The 15,117-nt window shown below is 47.9% G+C and overlaps 1 protein-coding gene across 3 annotated transcripts in view; it reads left to right on the forward strand.

The window, feature by feature from the left end:
* The first annotated feature begins 10,301 nt into the window (after positions 1 to 10,301).
* Positions 10,302 to 15,117, forward strand: part of MYO10 (myosin X) — a 225,388-nt gene continuing 220,572 nt past the window's right edge. For all 3 annotated transcript variants that reach the window (XM_053201948.1, XM_053201955.1, XM_053201951.1), the window contains exon 1: positions 10,302 to 10,818. In XM_053201948.1, coding sequence (XP_053057923.1) covers positions 10,798 to 10,818 — 21 coding nt within the window. In that variant the 5' untranslated portion in view covers positions 10,302 to 10,797. The remainder of the gene's footprint in view (positions 10,819 to 15,117) is intronic.

The raw sequence follows: 15,117 nt of genomic DNA on the forward strand, positions 1-15,117 counted from the left end.
TCCCAAAATGCCCTTACCCCTCTTCTGGAGGGCTTCAGTCAATCACAACTCCTGTGTGATGACATAACTACTACGACAGCGTGAACATTATTCCTCCTGCTTCCCACAAGTCTCTACCTTCTCAGCACTTTCCTCAGGTTCACCTCCTCAGTCAGATGACACAATTTGCAAGGTTTTCCTTATTGAGTCCTGATCCCCGCCCCCCTCAAGGGCAAGTGCAATAATTTATGAAATAGTCGATGTAAACAGGGGTGCACTCACAGTGACTCGTGACAACAGATTGCCATGTTGTCAAGAATTAAAAAAAAATTTTTTTTAATGTTTATTTTTGAGAGAGAGAGGGAGAGAGAGAGAGAGAGAGAGAGAGACTGCATGAGTGGAGGAGGGGCAGAGAGAGAGGGACACACAGAATCTGAAGCAGGCTCCAGGCTCTGAGCTGTCAGCACAGAGCCCAACGTGGGGTTTGAACTCACGGACTGTGAGATCATGACCTGAGCCAAAGTCAGACATCCAACGGACTGGGCCACCCAGGTGCTCCTTTCTTCTTCTTATAAGGACACCAGACCTACTGGATTAGGGCCCACCTTAACAACCTCATTTTAACTTAATCACCTTTTGAAAGGCCCTACCTCTAAATACAGTCCTATTCTAGAGTATTAGGAGCTAGGACTACTAGTTATGAATGGGGGGGGGGGTCACAATTCAGCCCATAACGCTCCCCAAGCTTTACTTCGTATCTTAACGTTGCCCTTAAAATTTTGTGTATGCTTCTTATGATAGAAATTTCCAGAGTCATTTCAAAATTATCTTTCAGTATCTCTCTGCAGCTGGTCTATTGATTTCTTTAGAGATCCTGTCTTGCTCCTCTTTATATCTCCTGATACCTGACATCACAGATGCACGATAACATTGTTTGAATAATAAAAAAAAAAAAAGAAGAAGAAGAAATGAAATGCTGCTCTTACAAAAAAAAAAATGTGTATTTTATTTTTCAAAACAGGAATCGCTTTCTGATCCCATAGGTGTCACCAAAAAATCAGAAAATCTAGAATAGGGTCAAAGAATAATTTCTAATGGTCTTTGTCCTTGTTATCTAGGAATAACATCTGTTAAACATATCTGCTTTTGTCTTTTCTTTTTAACACATTTTAAAATGATTATTTACTTATTTTGAGACAGAGAGAGAGAAAGAGGCAGAGAGAGAGGGAGAGAGGAAAGTCCGAAGCAGGCTCTGCACTGTCAGTCCAGACCCTGATGCGGGGCTTGGCCTCACGAACTGTGAGATTATAACCTGAGTCAAAATCAGGAGTCGGACACTGAACCGGCTAAGCCACCCAGGCGCCCCTGGGTTTGTTTCTTTCAAAGCTCTCTACACAATTCATTTTACCAGCTGGGAAGAGCCAGGTGGCTGTTCCCTAGTATCTAGCCCTTTTCTCCTCCCAGTTTCTAGTTCTTGGCTGGGTAAATAGAAACCCAGAATAAATATTATATTATATTTCCCAGTATTCCTCGCAGCTGATGGCTAAGTTCTAGTCAACCGCATACGAATAGGTACCCTGTGCGACCGTCCCGGGGATGTGTGTCCGCTCTGTCAGTCCTCATCACTCACTGCTTCCTGCTGCCTCGAAAGCCGGGGCTCTCTAACTGCCATGAGCCACGGAGGCGTACTGCAGAGACAGCTGGAAGGAGTCAGTGTCCCTAAAGACTGTGCAACATCCCAGGCCTCCTGGCTTGGTTTATGAGAGAAAAATAAACTCGTCTGCCTTAAGCCATGGCCAGTTTTAAATGTTTATAACGTGCAGATATAACATGTCGTTTCTTTGCCTAGTCATATTTCCACGTCAATAAATATGGGTAGTATGACGGGTTAAAATGGCCACAGACGAGTCCACTCTGGTGGCTCCTCCAAAGGTTAAACGTAGAATTACCATACGACCCGGCAATTCCACTTCTCGTTGAATTGGATTCTGCAAAGGAATTGAAAACAGGTACCTGAGTATTCACGGCAGCACCATTCGCCTTAACAAGAAGGTAGAAACGATGAAAAGACCCGTCAACTGACAAATGGATCAACCGAATGTGGTCTGTCCATACAATGGAATATTATTCAATCAGAAAGGTGAATAAAGTACTAGAACACGTGGCAGCATGGATGAGCCTTGAAAACACTGTGTTGAGTGACAGAAGCCAGTCACAAGAGCTCTGTGTGGTTCCCCTTTATGTGAAATATTCAGGATAGGCAAATCCATGGAGACAGAGAGCAAATTCGTTGCTGGGGGCTGGGGGGAGACAGGAATCTGAGTGGCTGGTTAATAGGTATGAGGTTTCCTTTGGGGGTGAAAATATTCTGGACTAGGGAGGTGCAGGTACCGTGAATATATTAAATGCTACCAAACGCACTGTGCACATGAAACGCTACAGTGCACTTTAAAATGCCGAACAAACCAAAAAACAAACAACGAGGTCATGCATTCTTTGCAGCTTTTTCCATCAAGAGAGGCTGGAATCTGGGCTGGCCTTAGGTCAGGTTTTGACCAATAAAATGCGGCCCACACAATGTCGTGTAACTTCTGCGCAAGTTCTCAAAAGGTCTTGCGAATTCTGCCCTCTCCCTGTCACGGTGCGAAGACAGACCGCGTGGAGAGAGTGGCCCAGCTGTCCCGGCTGCCTCCCCCCACCAGGTCCCTGCCGTATGTGGACGGCGTGTTTGAGGACCAGCCACAGCGGAGCACCTGTCTGCCTGCAGCTGCCGGAGAGAACCCAGTTGACCTTGAAGTCATGAAGCCCAGTCAAGCCAAGTCAAGCCACGGCGTTGTGGGAAATAATAAGTCATTGTTGTCTGAAGCCACTGAGTTTTAGGTAGCTTGTTACACAGAACCAGATCTCTAACCCCGAGGGTGACTGCTATGCACATTTGTCACAATTTACTCAGCCGGGCTCCTGCCGAGAGGCGCTAAGGTGGTGTCCAGGTTCCTAACTACTGTAAACAACTCTATCCTAGACATTCTTATACAAACAACTTTCTGCCCTTATCTGATTTTTTTTCCCTAACACTCTCAGCATCACTTGCCTTCTGGAAACTTTAGGACAACAACAACAACAACAACAACAACATTCCGAACATATTCTCAACTCATTTAAGAAGCAAAAGCAATAGCCACTTCAGGTGGGGGAAAACAAAGCCTTGCCAAATCGCCAAAAAGAGTTTGCAGAGGATTGGCCCTGCGACGTAGCTCCTGAGTCTTACCCCCCCCCCCCCCCCCCCCCCCCCCCCCCCCGCCAAGTTTCTCTCTTGCGTGCCAGCCTTGAGCTGTTTTCTGTGCTGGTGTTCAAGGCTGCCCTGAAGGTATATAAAACCCCTGTATATATACAAATACTTTGATTTAAATATTTATTACAAAATTCATGGGCCCATGGGAGGTAGAGTGACCCCTCCACGGAGATTTAGAATAAGAGCCCTTCGGTATTTGTTTGTTCCGGCGAACGTACGTGAAGAGTCTTCTTAGGGTCCGGGTGCCGGCTCTCCTGTTGGTAGCCGGGACTACTGTCGTCATCCTGCGTCCTCGGTGAGTGAAAGTCACTCAAGCATGGCTCGTTAGCCTCATTCAGGTGGCCCCATCCCTCACAATCCTGTGAAAAACACACTGCACTGGCCAGCAGGAGAAGCCAGATGGCTGTCCTCCTGGGACTGAGGTCCAGCCACGGGCTCCAGAGGGTCCCCGAGACATGCCAGCCCTGGACTTCTGGATGACACCTTGTGTGGGGGAGAGGGTCGGAGAGAGCCCCGAAGAGGAGAAATGAAGACTGAATCCACATGGGACTGATCTGGGTCCAGGGTGGCTCCCGTGGATGGCCCAGCTGGCCCCAGACAGTTGCAGGCACCAAAGGAGCACTGAGACCACTTTGAGAAAAGCAGCCCACGTCTAAAGGTGTCTAAAGGTGGCACTTGCCTGGCCCTTAAGGTGATGCTCTTCTAAGGTATTGGCAGGCTGCAGACCACAAATTGAATTAAGAGGTACTACAAAGGGTATTACAGGGCTTGCTGTATCATTGGAAGGGCTGGAGGAGTGGGTTTTTAGGTCTCCAGAAACAATTCTGAGAACCACAGCCCGGAATGGGCCTGGTGAGTCGGGGGCCTCCCCGCCTACCCCACCTAAGGAACCTGCTGCCGCTCCTGCTGGCCAGGTAGTCGCTGCCCTCACGGCTGACCACAGATCCACTCAACTCTGTCACAAACAGGGTCACCCCCATTTGCACTCCAAGCCCCCATTTCCCCCGAGGAGGGGAAACCTCCAGTGGGTGCGTGGGACTGGTAGACCTGAAGTCACATGTTTGGAGCAAAAGAAGCTTGAATATTCTCCGTTGGGCTAGAGGGATTCACATCCTGAAGGCCCCTCTCAGCACGTGATAGGATCATCAGAAGACCCGGGGCAGCTCTAGGTGACAGAGCCCTGCTCATCAAGGTGGCCGAATGCTATCGTTCCACGAATCAATATAGGCCGGTTGGTATAAGGTGATGAAGACAGTGAAGATTTAGTTTGGGCACGTGAAGGGGGAGAAGGAACTCGGGGAGGAAACAATCAACAGGGGTGTGGGAATACGTGGCTGGGACTTCTCAGAGCTTGAGTTACGGACGTGGGATCAATTTCCGAGGAGACCGGAAGTGACGGACCGCGTGCGGCAGCCACGTAAGCGTGGGGAAGAGGAAGTGTGCTTAGGGTTGAGCGTATTTCAGAGGCGGAAGGAGAGCAGGGGCCCGTAAAAGTGGCAGCGAAAGTGCTCCAAGAGACGGGGAAGCCGGACAAATGCAGCGCTCTCAAAGCTAGGGAGGACCGGCTACGTAATTTTCAGGGCCCAGTGCAAAACGGAAGAATGGGGCCCCTTGTTCAGAAGTCGGTAAGGAGTTTGAGACATCACAACAGAGTATTAACCCAAGCCCAGGGCCTCTTCTGAGCGCCGGGTCCTGTGCGGCTCCCTCTCCAGGCTGCCCGCTCTGGAAGCTGGCCCGGAAGCTGAGAAGTTCGAGAGTTCCAGAGGAGGGGCGACGTCAAGGGAGATGACATTTGAGAACGGGCTGTTGAATTTTATTATTTCAAGGTCACGGTGATCTTCGCGAGAGTGGAATTGCGGGCAAATATCTGATTGTAAGGGGTTGGAGGGCTGATGGCTCAGAGAGGAAGGTGTAGAAAGTGACAAGGCCGGGGCTTGAAGAGATGGCCCAGTAGTTCAGAGAGCAAGTGGGTTAGGAAACAGCCATGTATTTAAATTTTATTTTAGGGGCGCCTGGGTGGCTCAGTCGGTTGAGCGTCCGACTTGGGCTCAGGTCATGATCTCACAGCTCGTGAGTTCGAGCCCCACGTCGGGCTCTGTGCTGACGGCTCGGAGCCTGGAGCCTGCTTCGGATTCTGTGTCTCCTTCCCTCTCTGCCCCTAACCCACTCGCATTCTATCTCTGTCTCTCTCAAAAATAAATAAACATTAAAAATTTTGTTTAATTTATTTTAATATTTATTTATTTTTGAGGCGGGGAGGGGCAGAGAGAGAGGGGGACAGAGGATCCACAGAGGGCTCTGTGCTGATAGCGGAGAGCCTGAGGAGGGGCTCGAACTCATGAACTGTGAGATCGTGACAGGAGCCCAACTCGACCGACTGAGCCACCCAGGGGCCCCAGAAACAGCCATTTGCAAGTGGAACAGACACAAACACATTTATTGGCTTGAATAACACAACCAGGAAAAACTGAAAAATCAAGAAAGGAGAGTAAGCGAAGACACGAGGTTGGGAAGTGGTACACATGTTGTGATTCACGGAAAGTCCGCTTCAGAGCCGCTCTGGAACAATGAAAGAGCAGGAAGATACAAAGAAATCAAGGAGAAAGGGGGCCGTCACAGTCTCTAAGCAGGCAGAGTATATCACCCTGGAGGGTTTCAACGAGTTGGATTCCATTTGTTTATCACATTCAACAGATCCAGGACCTCGCACTTTAAAAGGAAACAGATTCATTTGTGAAAACCATCCTCTGTGCTTCTGTGGGCCGTCAGTTTAGAAAGCATTCCCTCTGTAGTCTGGAGCCATGGGAATTTAGTTAGAATCTGCTCTCCACTGAGTGGCCTGCTTCTGATGAGGTCAATTACATCTTAGCCCAAGTCCATCGTGTTTAGAAAACAAGGAAGAGTAGCAGATTCTTTTTTTTTTTTTTTTTTTTTTGAGTGTCTTATCCCTGCTTAATTTCTGTTGATTCTTTTGCACTTGTTTAGTTCTATTACAGGGTAAAACACTTCACATCATTTCACCACCAATTTTATTCTTTCTCGGCAAATCTTTCCCAATCATTCTCAGTTTCACATGAAAAGAAAAATCCCTTCAGGGCTTTTGAATTGCAAGTTATGAGAAATAAACACACACACACAAACATTTGTCTACAAGTTTCAAGAACATGTAAAAATGCCCTTCATTTTTGTTCAGAAAAGCAAATACATTTAATTCTTAAAATATCCAAGATTATAGGTGAAGCCAAAGAACACCTGCTGTTTAGTGGAGCATGAAAAACAGGATTTTAGAGTTGTGTCAGTTATTAACTTCTAATTTGTGTGAAAGAACCTTCCTGCACTTTCCCTTTCCATACCTAGTAATTAAACCATTACTCTGACGGGAGCAATTACAGGTAAGTATTTAATAAAAACAAAAGTAATGGAAAAGGTTCTACACACGAAGACACAACCAGGTTAGGAACTGGTAGCAGCCACAGAACAACAACAAAGAACTCGATTTGAAATCACCAAGGAAGTTAAGACAACACACTTCAAATAAAATCAAACAAACACACGGTGGAAAACAAAAACAGAGGGAGATCATATTACTTCATTCATTATATACCCTACATGATTCTCCCTTTGTGTGGGGAAATGGCCCCAATTGTATTAAAATAAATCTTTCAGCAGTGTGGGTTAATTTTTGCAGCTAAATAAGAGAATGTAGCCTGAGCTTCTTTGGTGTTTTGTTTTGAAAATGACAGCATGGAGTCTTTGAGAAATAAGGATAATTGAGAAGGAATTTTGTCTCTGGAAATGTGCCCATTCTGTCATTAACATTCTTGGGGCGCCTGGGTGGCTCAGTTGGTTAAGCGTCCGACTTCAGCTCAGGTCATAATCTCCAGGTCCGCGAGTTCGAGTCCTGCATCGGGCTCTGTGCTGACAGCTCAGAGCCTGGGGTCTGCTTCAGATTTTGTGTCTCTCTCTGGGCTTCCCTTGCTCATGTCCTGTCTCTCTCTGAAAAATAAACATTAAAAAAACCACATACACACACACATTCTTGAGCCTGTCACTTGTTAGAGGGCAAGGTTTAACTGTTTTAGCCTAATCAGCTTTGACCAATGGGTAAGACAGCTTCTTAAAAGGAAGCACATAACTTTAAAAAACTGGTAAGAAGAATAGATATTCTTAGAGATCTATCGATTTAAATTGCTTCCCCTTCTCTGTCCAATTTTGTCTAGGCCCTTGTAAATTTAACATGGTCCTTTTCAACAATGGATTCCGAATGCTTAAAATAACATGCACTTTGCTGTTTGTTCAACAGTCTTACTGTTGCAGTTCATCTTTATGCCTTTTGGAGAATGTACGTTTATACAGAAAATCTGATGAATTCTAATAACCACGAGGAGTGATTCTCAAACTCAGAATTGCCTACTTGGGTGCTTACTAAAATGCTGATTTTTAGGCACTCAGTCCACCCCTGAAATTCACAGTTACATATATATATATATATATATATATATACACACACACGCATATATGTATGTATATATATGCGTATATATATACATACATATATACGTATATATATATATATTTTTTCTTTTGTAACAACTGTTTCAGGAGATTTTGATAAAGTGGTGTAAACTTTTTTTTAAATTTTTTTTTAACGTTTATTTATTTTTGAGACAGAGACAGAGCATGAACGGGGGAGGGGCAGAGAGAGAGGGAGACACAGAATCGGAAGCAGGCTCCAGGCTCCGAGCCATCAGCCCAGAGCCCGATGCAGGGCTCGAACTCATGGACCGCGAGATCGTGACCTGAGCCGAAGTCGGATGCTTAATGACTGAGCCACCCAGGCGTCCCTGGTGTAAACTTTTTAAATAAATATAATAATTCAGTAAAATTCAACCCTTATGTATTGGATCTGGCTCACAACTCTTTATATGAGTCACAGTGGGGGTAATTATTAACTATATCTTCTTAATCAACAGGGAAGTGACCTTTAAAAAATTAATAGACTTTATGTTTTTGAGCAGTTTTAGGATTACAGAACAATTGAAAGGGAGGTGTCCCCTCACCGCCCCCCTCCCCCCAGTCTCTGTAATTAACGTGCTGTATTGGCGTGGTACATTTGTTACAATTGAGAAGCCAGTACTGGAAAGTGACTTTGAAAGGACATGGCCAAGGCCGCGCAGGACATTGGTGGCTGGGTTGATGCCGGGAACCCAGCCACACCCACACACTGGCTTGAACAAGCTGCCTGGTAATTTCTCTGGAGAGATGTTCTATACAGATTAACACCAAAATGACTGTTAATTGTTTTACGCCAGTATCGGCACAGGTGGCCCCAGGACTCCTTTGAGCACTTTGGCTGGTGCCTGGGATTGTTGGTATTTATCCTGGCCCCATCTTAATTTTGCTGGCAGCCTGGGACACAAGTTTCCATGGCTTAGGTGTGGAAACACATGAATCAGGGCACTAGCATAGCACGCTGTCACCAATTAATTTACAAATTGACTCTTTCCAAAGGGAAGCGGGGTGGGTATGAGGAGATTTGTGCTGAAGCGCTGCTCTGAGATTCAGGTTACAGACACACTTGGATTTTCACCTAAGGATTACAGAAGGATGCTACATCCATTCATTCTCTGAGACAGGCTGGGGATACAAATTTTAAAGCACAGTTCCCTCTGTTAACGAGCTCCAATTCTCCCAACTGAAGAAAGACAGGACACCAGAAAAACAAAACAAAACAAAACAAAACCCCAAACAAACCAAAAAAAAACCCAAAAAAAACCCAAAAAAAGCAAAAAACAAAAAAACCTTAAGCCATACAGTGTCCTCAACAGTTTTAGGAATAAGGCACACCCCGTGGTGTGTGGCTGGGTAAGTGGCCTGGCATTTCTGGGAAGACTGCCCCTGGAAGATGTGACTTTCTGACTTGAGTTTTAAAGGATGAGTAGCAGTTGGCAGATCCCCTGGAGAGAACTTCGCAAACCACTTGTGGCGAAGAACCAGTCGTTTTTGTTTCCAATTTGCCAGGTACCAATAGGAGAACTCTGCTGTGCCAGGCATGACTCACCACGAATCCGCCAATACCAAAGCTGGTTTACACTCGGTTGAGAGAGTCCTCCGGTCATTTGTTTGGCTCTCGAGGCATTTTTAAACGGCTACAAAAGTTCCTAAACCTTTGCTCTCAATTTTTCTACCTGACACGGACGGGCTTCCGTTTGCAGACCAGCACAGGGCCTGGTGCCTCCGTTTGAGGGCACCTGGAAGCTTATTAGAAATGCCCCACTGAATTCCAACCTGTATTTTAATAAGATTCCCAGGTGGTTCCTGTGCACGCTCAGGTTTAAGGACCTGCCTTACAGGAAACAACTCCTATCAGGTGGTTTGATCCTTCACCTCACTTCCCTTTGCCGGTTTCCTTCAGGTCTAGGAAAAGGGTTACATTTTTTTCTGGTGCAACTGGCCATGTCCTCTTCCAGGTTACAAAACTACATTCCCCGGCTGCTAGGAAAACGTCTGTGAACCCGACTGCAGGACAGAAACTCTACTAGAGGGCAGCTTCTAGAAATTCTGAACAGCCTCCGTTCTCCGCTTTGATCTGGCCCAACAGCCGGGGCAGCTCGGCCGACCGCGCTTCCTTCCCCGGGGTCGCTCATCTGCCGAGCTGCATTAATGAGATCCGTGTTGAGCGGGTTCCAGGGTCCGCTGAAGATCAAAGGCACAAAAGAATCCCCCAACCCCTCCTCCCCGGTGACTATTTGGTCTCTATCACCAGAGGGTAGAGTCGACTCCTCCGCCCACGCCTGGATGGGGAGGCGGAGACACCAGAGGGTGCAGCCCGGCCCTCCCGTCCCCTCCCCTGTCTTCTCCTCTCGCCGCCGAGCCGGCGTCCGCCCCAGGCGGGGTGGGCGGGGCCGGACCCTGCCGCAGCGCGGGGCGGGGTTGGCTGAGAGTTGGGCTCCTGGAGGGGCGGGCGAGTGGGCGGGGCCCAGCTCCTGGAGGGGCGGGGCGGGGCGGGGCTGGTGGGCGGGGTGAGTGCTCCTGTCTGCAAATCTCCGCGCTGCGGTGAGCCGGCTGAGTCCAGGCGCCCGAACCCTCACCGCGGCGGCGCTCGCTCTGGGGTAGCTACTCCGGGCACGCTTTGTGGCCGCTGTCCCCCTGTCGCGGCGAGCGCCTCCGGCTGGGGCGCAGGAGGAGGGGGCGCGCTCCCAAGACCCCCGCCGCCCTCCCCCAGCCCGGGGGAAGAATGTGTCACCAGCTGTTCTCCGCTCGCGAGCGCTGCGCGCAGAAGTAAGGAACTTGGAGGCAGGGAGACAAAGGCTGCAGTTGGGACGGATGAGTTAGAGACTTGGGTTTGGGCAAACAAAAGGTGCGAAAGACGAGAAGGGGGTAAGGCGATGGCAGCCGGAGAGCCCCGCGGGCTCGGGTTCCTGGGAATCGCGCCGTGACACGCATGGTTTCCCCGGACCGTCTGCTGGGCTGACTTCCGCGAGCCGGACGCGGGACTCGGGCAAGTTGGGGAGCGCCCTGGAACAATGGACAACTTCTTCCCCGAGGTGAGTGCGCTCGCGCCGGCGACCCTGCCGGGACCTGGCCCCCGCGCCCCGGGAGGGATCTACCCACCGCGCCGCGCGCACGCTTGGGACCCTGTCCTAACTAAGCCCGGGAGGGCAAAACTTTCCGGGAGTCGCCTGAAATCACCCCCGGGGAGTCTCCGGATGAGTAAGCCGAGGCAGGTTTTGTTTTGTCCCGCGCTCCGGGACGTAGCGAAGGTGAGCCTCCTTCCGCGTGGGTGGCTGGCTCACCGGGTGTCCCTGCGGCTCCCCGCGCCAGGTGAGGCGGCGGGCGCCGGGCCGCGGCTGCCAGGGTGCGGGAAGCCCAATCGAATGTTCTACCGGGACGTGCCTTTCTCCAAGAAAGTTCTGGTCTGGTATTTCCTTTGCAAAACGTGCCGCCTTCCTGTGAGAGGGGCACAAACCCTTCCAGAGGAGACGGCTTAATGAAGTGCGAGAAGCGAGGCGAGGGTTTAATCATTCACTGTGTTCTCTGCCTATGGGACCTTTGGAGTCTAGGTGGTAGCGCTCCCCAAGATGTGCTCATTCAGGGTTTGAGATCACTCCAGAGGCAGAGATCAAAAGATCATGTGCTTGTGCTGACGGTCCTTGGCAGATTCTGAATTCAAATTTAAAGAAAATCGTTTGGGGCAAACAATGATTATTTTTAACGTTTAAGCTGATGCCCCTTTTAGGGCCATTGAGGGCGGGACACCACGGTTACTTGAAACCCTTGACTTGAGAACCTTTTTTTTCTTTTTTCTTCCCCCCTCCCTGGGATGGAGAGTTACTGTGGTTTCTTGGCTCCCTCTCCTTTCTTGGTTGTGTTTATTTAATAAATTCTGTTTTAAGTTTGAGGTTTGAAGTGGCTCAAAGTAAACTGAGTTGACTTAAGGGAGTCTGATGTGACTTTCATTGGAAGCCAGGGGACGTTTCGTGAATCCAGGACAGTTTTGGAATCTTCCAGCAAATTAGGTTGGTGAGGGCTTGCCTCTGTTCGCTAACTTGCTTTATCCTATTTAATTGGATATAATATTTCAAGTCCTTCCCCCTGATGGATGCTTACCTTATTCTTAGACAACTGTATTTAATGGCCAAAGTAATAAATACATTCTTGCCTAACAGCAATATCCACTTTTTTCAAGGTGGCATCTCATATGTGATACCCACATTTGTCGTGAAAAGCAGACTGGAAAGGAATTATCCATTCATATATATATATTTTTTTTCTTTTAAGGAAATCTGTGGTTGAGACTATAGCATTTTTTTTTAACCCACAGAGTTTTGTTTTCATGACTGTAAGAAAACACCAGAACTTTTTACTGGAGTTGCAGGTTAACCAAAGATAGACCAGTGGGCTGTGTTTAATTGCTTTCATCTGTAAGAAAACCTGGGCTCCGCCTGCAGGACACTAATTCGTAACTTTTTTTATTTTTTTTGTGTGTTCTGGGTCCCTTGGGAAAGCTTGTGAGCCGTAGGATTTGTATTCGGTTTTGTTGGGGGTTTCAGTCCCGTTGAAGCCTGTTTTTGGACCAAGGAGGGGAGGGGGCTTGTGACCTCCCCCTGGGCAGAACTCTGCCCCCTAGTGCAAGTGGGGGGGAACTGCAGGATAACATGGGACAGCTGTGACCTGCCGGCACTTTCTCTGAAATACTTTTTCCTTACACCATACCTTGGTTAAGTGTAAGGAGACCTGGTTGTTGGATTTTATTTCAGTGATTAATATGAAGCTGGCCTTTGGCGATCCCCTTTGGCGATGGACTGAAGTCCATCCCCTTCAGTTTTCTGGATGATGGATCTTAGCCTACAGATGTCAAGTCACAAGCCCAAGGTTGAAGAGCTTATTACAGAATCCAGAGCCTTTTTTCTCTGTTGCTGGTGACTCACGTATTTGGGGGAAATTTTCATTTATTTAAAGTTATGCTTTTGGGGCGCCTGGGTGGCTCAGTAGGTTAAGTGTCCGACTTCAGCTCAGGTCATGATCTCGTGGTCTGTGAGTTCAAGCCCTGTGTCAGACTCTGTGCTGACAGCTCAGAGCCTGGAGCCTGCTTCGGATTCTGTGTGTGTGTGTGTGTGTGTGTGTGTGTGTCTCTCCCCTGCTCATGCTCGCGCTTGCTCGCTCTCTCTCAAAAATAAAAAAATTAAAAAAAACTAAAAAAAGAGTTATGCTTTTAAGCTTGTGATGTATTTGTAGTACAATATTCTAATCAACATTCAAAGTTCCACCCATAATTGTAGTGACCTTGGGAGGCCATCAAGGCCAGTCAGGGAGGCAACACGGTGCGGTATTAGAGACAAACTCCTGATATAGATCCTGTCTGTCTCCGGTAGTGTCTTCTAACAGGCCATCCTTTTGTTAAATTTCGTGAAAGTCTCCAGTGAAGAAAATCATGGGATGTCCTGTCACAGGAGAAACAGTAACTGTGGAAGTGATATGTTTCCAAGGACAGCAAAACCGTACCGACTCATCGCTAAGTAGTGCCCTGGTAACTGGTGTCTTTGCTAACTTTTTCCATTGTGATTTAGGCATAATGACTTGTTGCTTGTTGGACAGCAGTTTGAGGCTAACTGACACTAGCAATTGAGAAAAAAAAAAGGGGGGGGGAACAAGATGTTGCATGTATTAGCTTTATGTGAGCATGGCCAGACAATAGCAGAATGGGAGCTTCTTGTGACTAGCAGCTGCTGTTTAGAGCGGGACCAGGATTTCTCAAACTGGGTGCCATTGACATTGTGGCTCCGTTCACTCTTTGCTGTCGGGAGCCGGCCCTGTGCATTGTAGGATGTTGAACATCACCGGTCTCTACCCAGTAGGTGCTAGCAGAACCCCCAAGTTGTGACACCCGAAATGTTCCCAGACGTTGCTTCATGAGCCACTGGGAGTGAAATCACTCCTAATTGAGAACCACGGAGCCAGCCCGTGGAGCGTTGCCTCGTGGAATTGATTCCTGTGCATGTTGCAAGCACAGCCTTCTGGCCTGCGCTTGCCTGCTTTAAAAAGCCATCAGGGCTTTTACTGCAGGCCAGGGAGATGCCCGTGAGGTTTGTGCCGTCTGCTGATGGCTACCGACTTCAGAATGTTCCTCGGGATTGGAGAGGCCGAGGGCCCCACACTCCCCATGCAGTTCCTTCGTGACCTTACATTTTCATGGCTTCTCTCAATTAAATTGTGTGTGCACTTCTGGGAAAACTCATTTTTTCAGCGTTTGGAGTTAAGCTGTTAAAAAGTTTGGTGTTGGCAGAAACTAAGTTGGGGTATGTCTGTAACCAGAAGCCCTTTTTTTTTTTTTTTTTTTAAGCAAAGAGAAAAGGCTCAACCAAGTGGCAAGATTATTTTGCAAACATGTTGTTGATATTTTGAAGTGGATGGTGTTTCCATGTCCCTGGGGCCACGTAGGCAGCTAGGGTAGTGGAGGGGCGGGTATGTACCAGCTGAACACATACAGGAGCTGGACTTCTGTATTTGAGGAAAAGGTATGGCCCCCTAGCCATGTAAACAAAAGATCTTTTGAGGATTATTGATGGAAGGTATAGGACTGCTTTGATTTTCAGAATAAATATGTAAAATGTCCGTGTCATGAATACAAGCATAGAAGGCAGGTTATAAACGTCTTGAGATACATTGTTGGTGAAAATGTCCCTGCTACACCCATTTCTTACTCTCAGGTGGAATCACCTTCCTTGTCTCCACTTAATTTGGGAAGGTGTCTTGGTTTTGATTGTTAACCTAGAGTTCAAATAGCTTTTTAAGCTGGAAGTCATTCTTGAGCCTATTTCTCTCCCCCCTTCTATAGTATTTTTATTTTGTTTTAGGTCTCAGTGATATTTATTGCCTCGAGCAAAAAAAAAAAAAATCAAGACTTATTTTTGGGGGCTCCTTGTTCCGGCAGATCCTGAAGCCGACTCCTCTGACAACCATAAAATAGAGTCGGGCCGTTTGCTGGGGTCCTCCTTTTTCACAATGGAGTTATAGCGCCTTGCCTTTTCTGCACACTCAGTCAAGGTTTCTGTTGTCAGATACTCGTTTTTTGGCCCCTGCCATGTTGGGGACAGCAGAGCCCTGAGAGCAGCTGTAAGCTGGACAGTTGTTACCAGCAGGGAGCCCTGATCGCCCTGGCCTGGCAGGGAGGGGCTGTTCTCCCCATATCGTGTGGCTTGCTGTTCTCACCTCTCAAATCAGGCAGGAACCAGCATGGGCGGGGCCTCCACTGTTTAATCAGAGTGGTGGCAAGGGAGGGCGGTGTTTGCTTTTTTAGCTCTGCTGGCTTTAAGTGGGGTCACCTCTAAGGACACTCGCCTTGA

This window comes from Acinonyx jubatus, chromosome A1 (assembly GCF_027475565.1).
Source record: "Acinonyx jubatus isolate Ajub_Pintada_27869175 chromosome A1, VMU_Ajub_asm_v1.0, whole genome shotgun sequence".
NCBI classification, from domain to species: Eukaryota; Metazoa; Chordata; class Mammalia; order Carnivora; family Felidae; genus Acinonyx; species Acinonyx jubatus.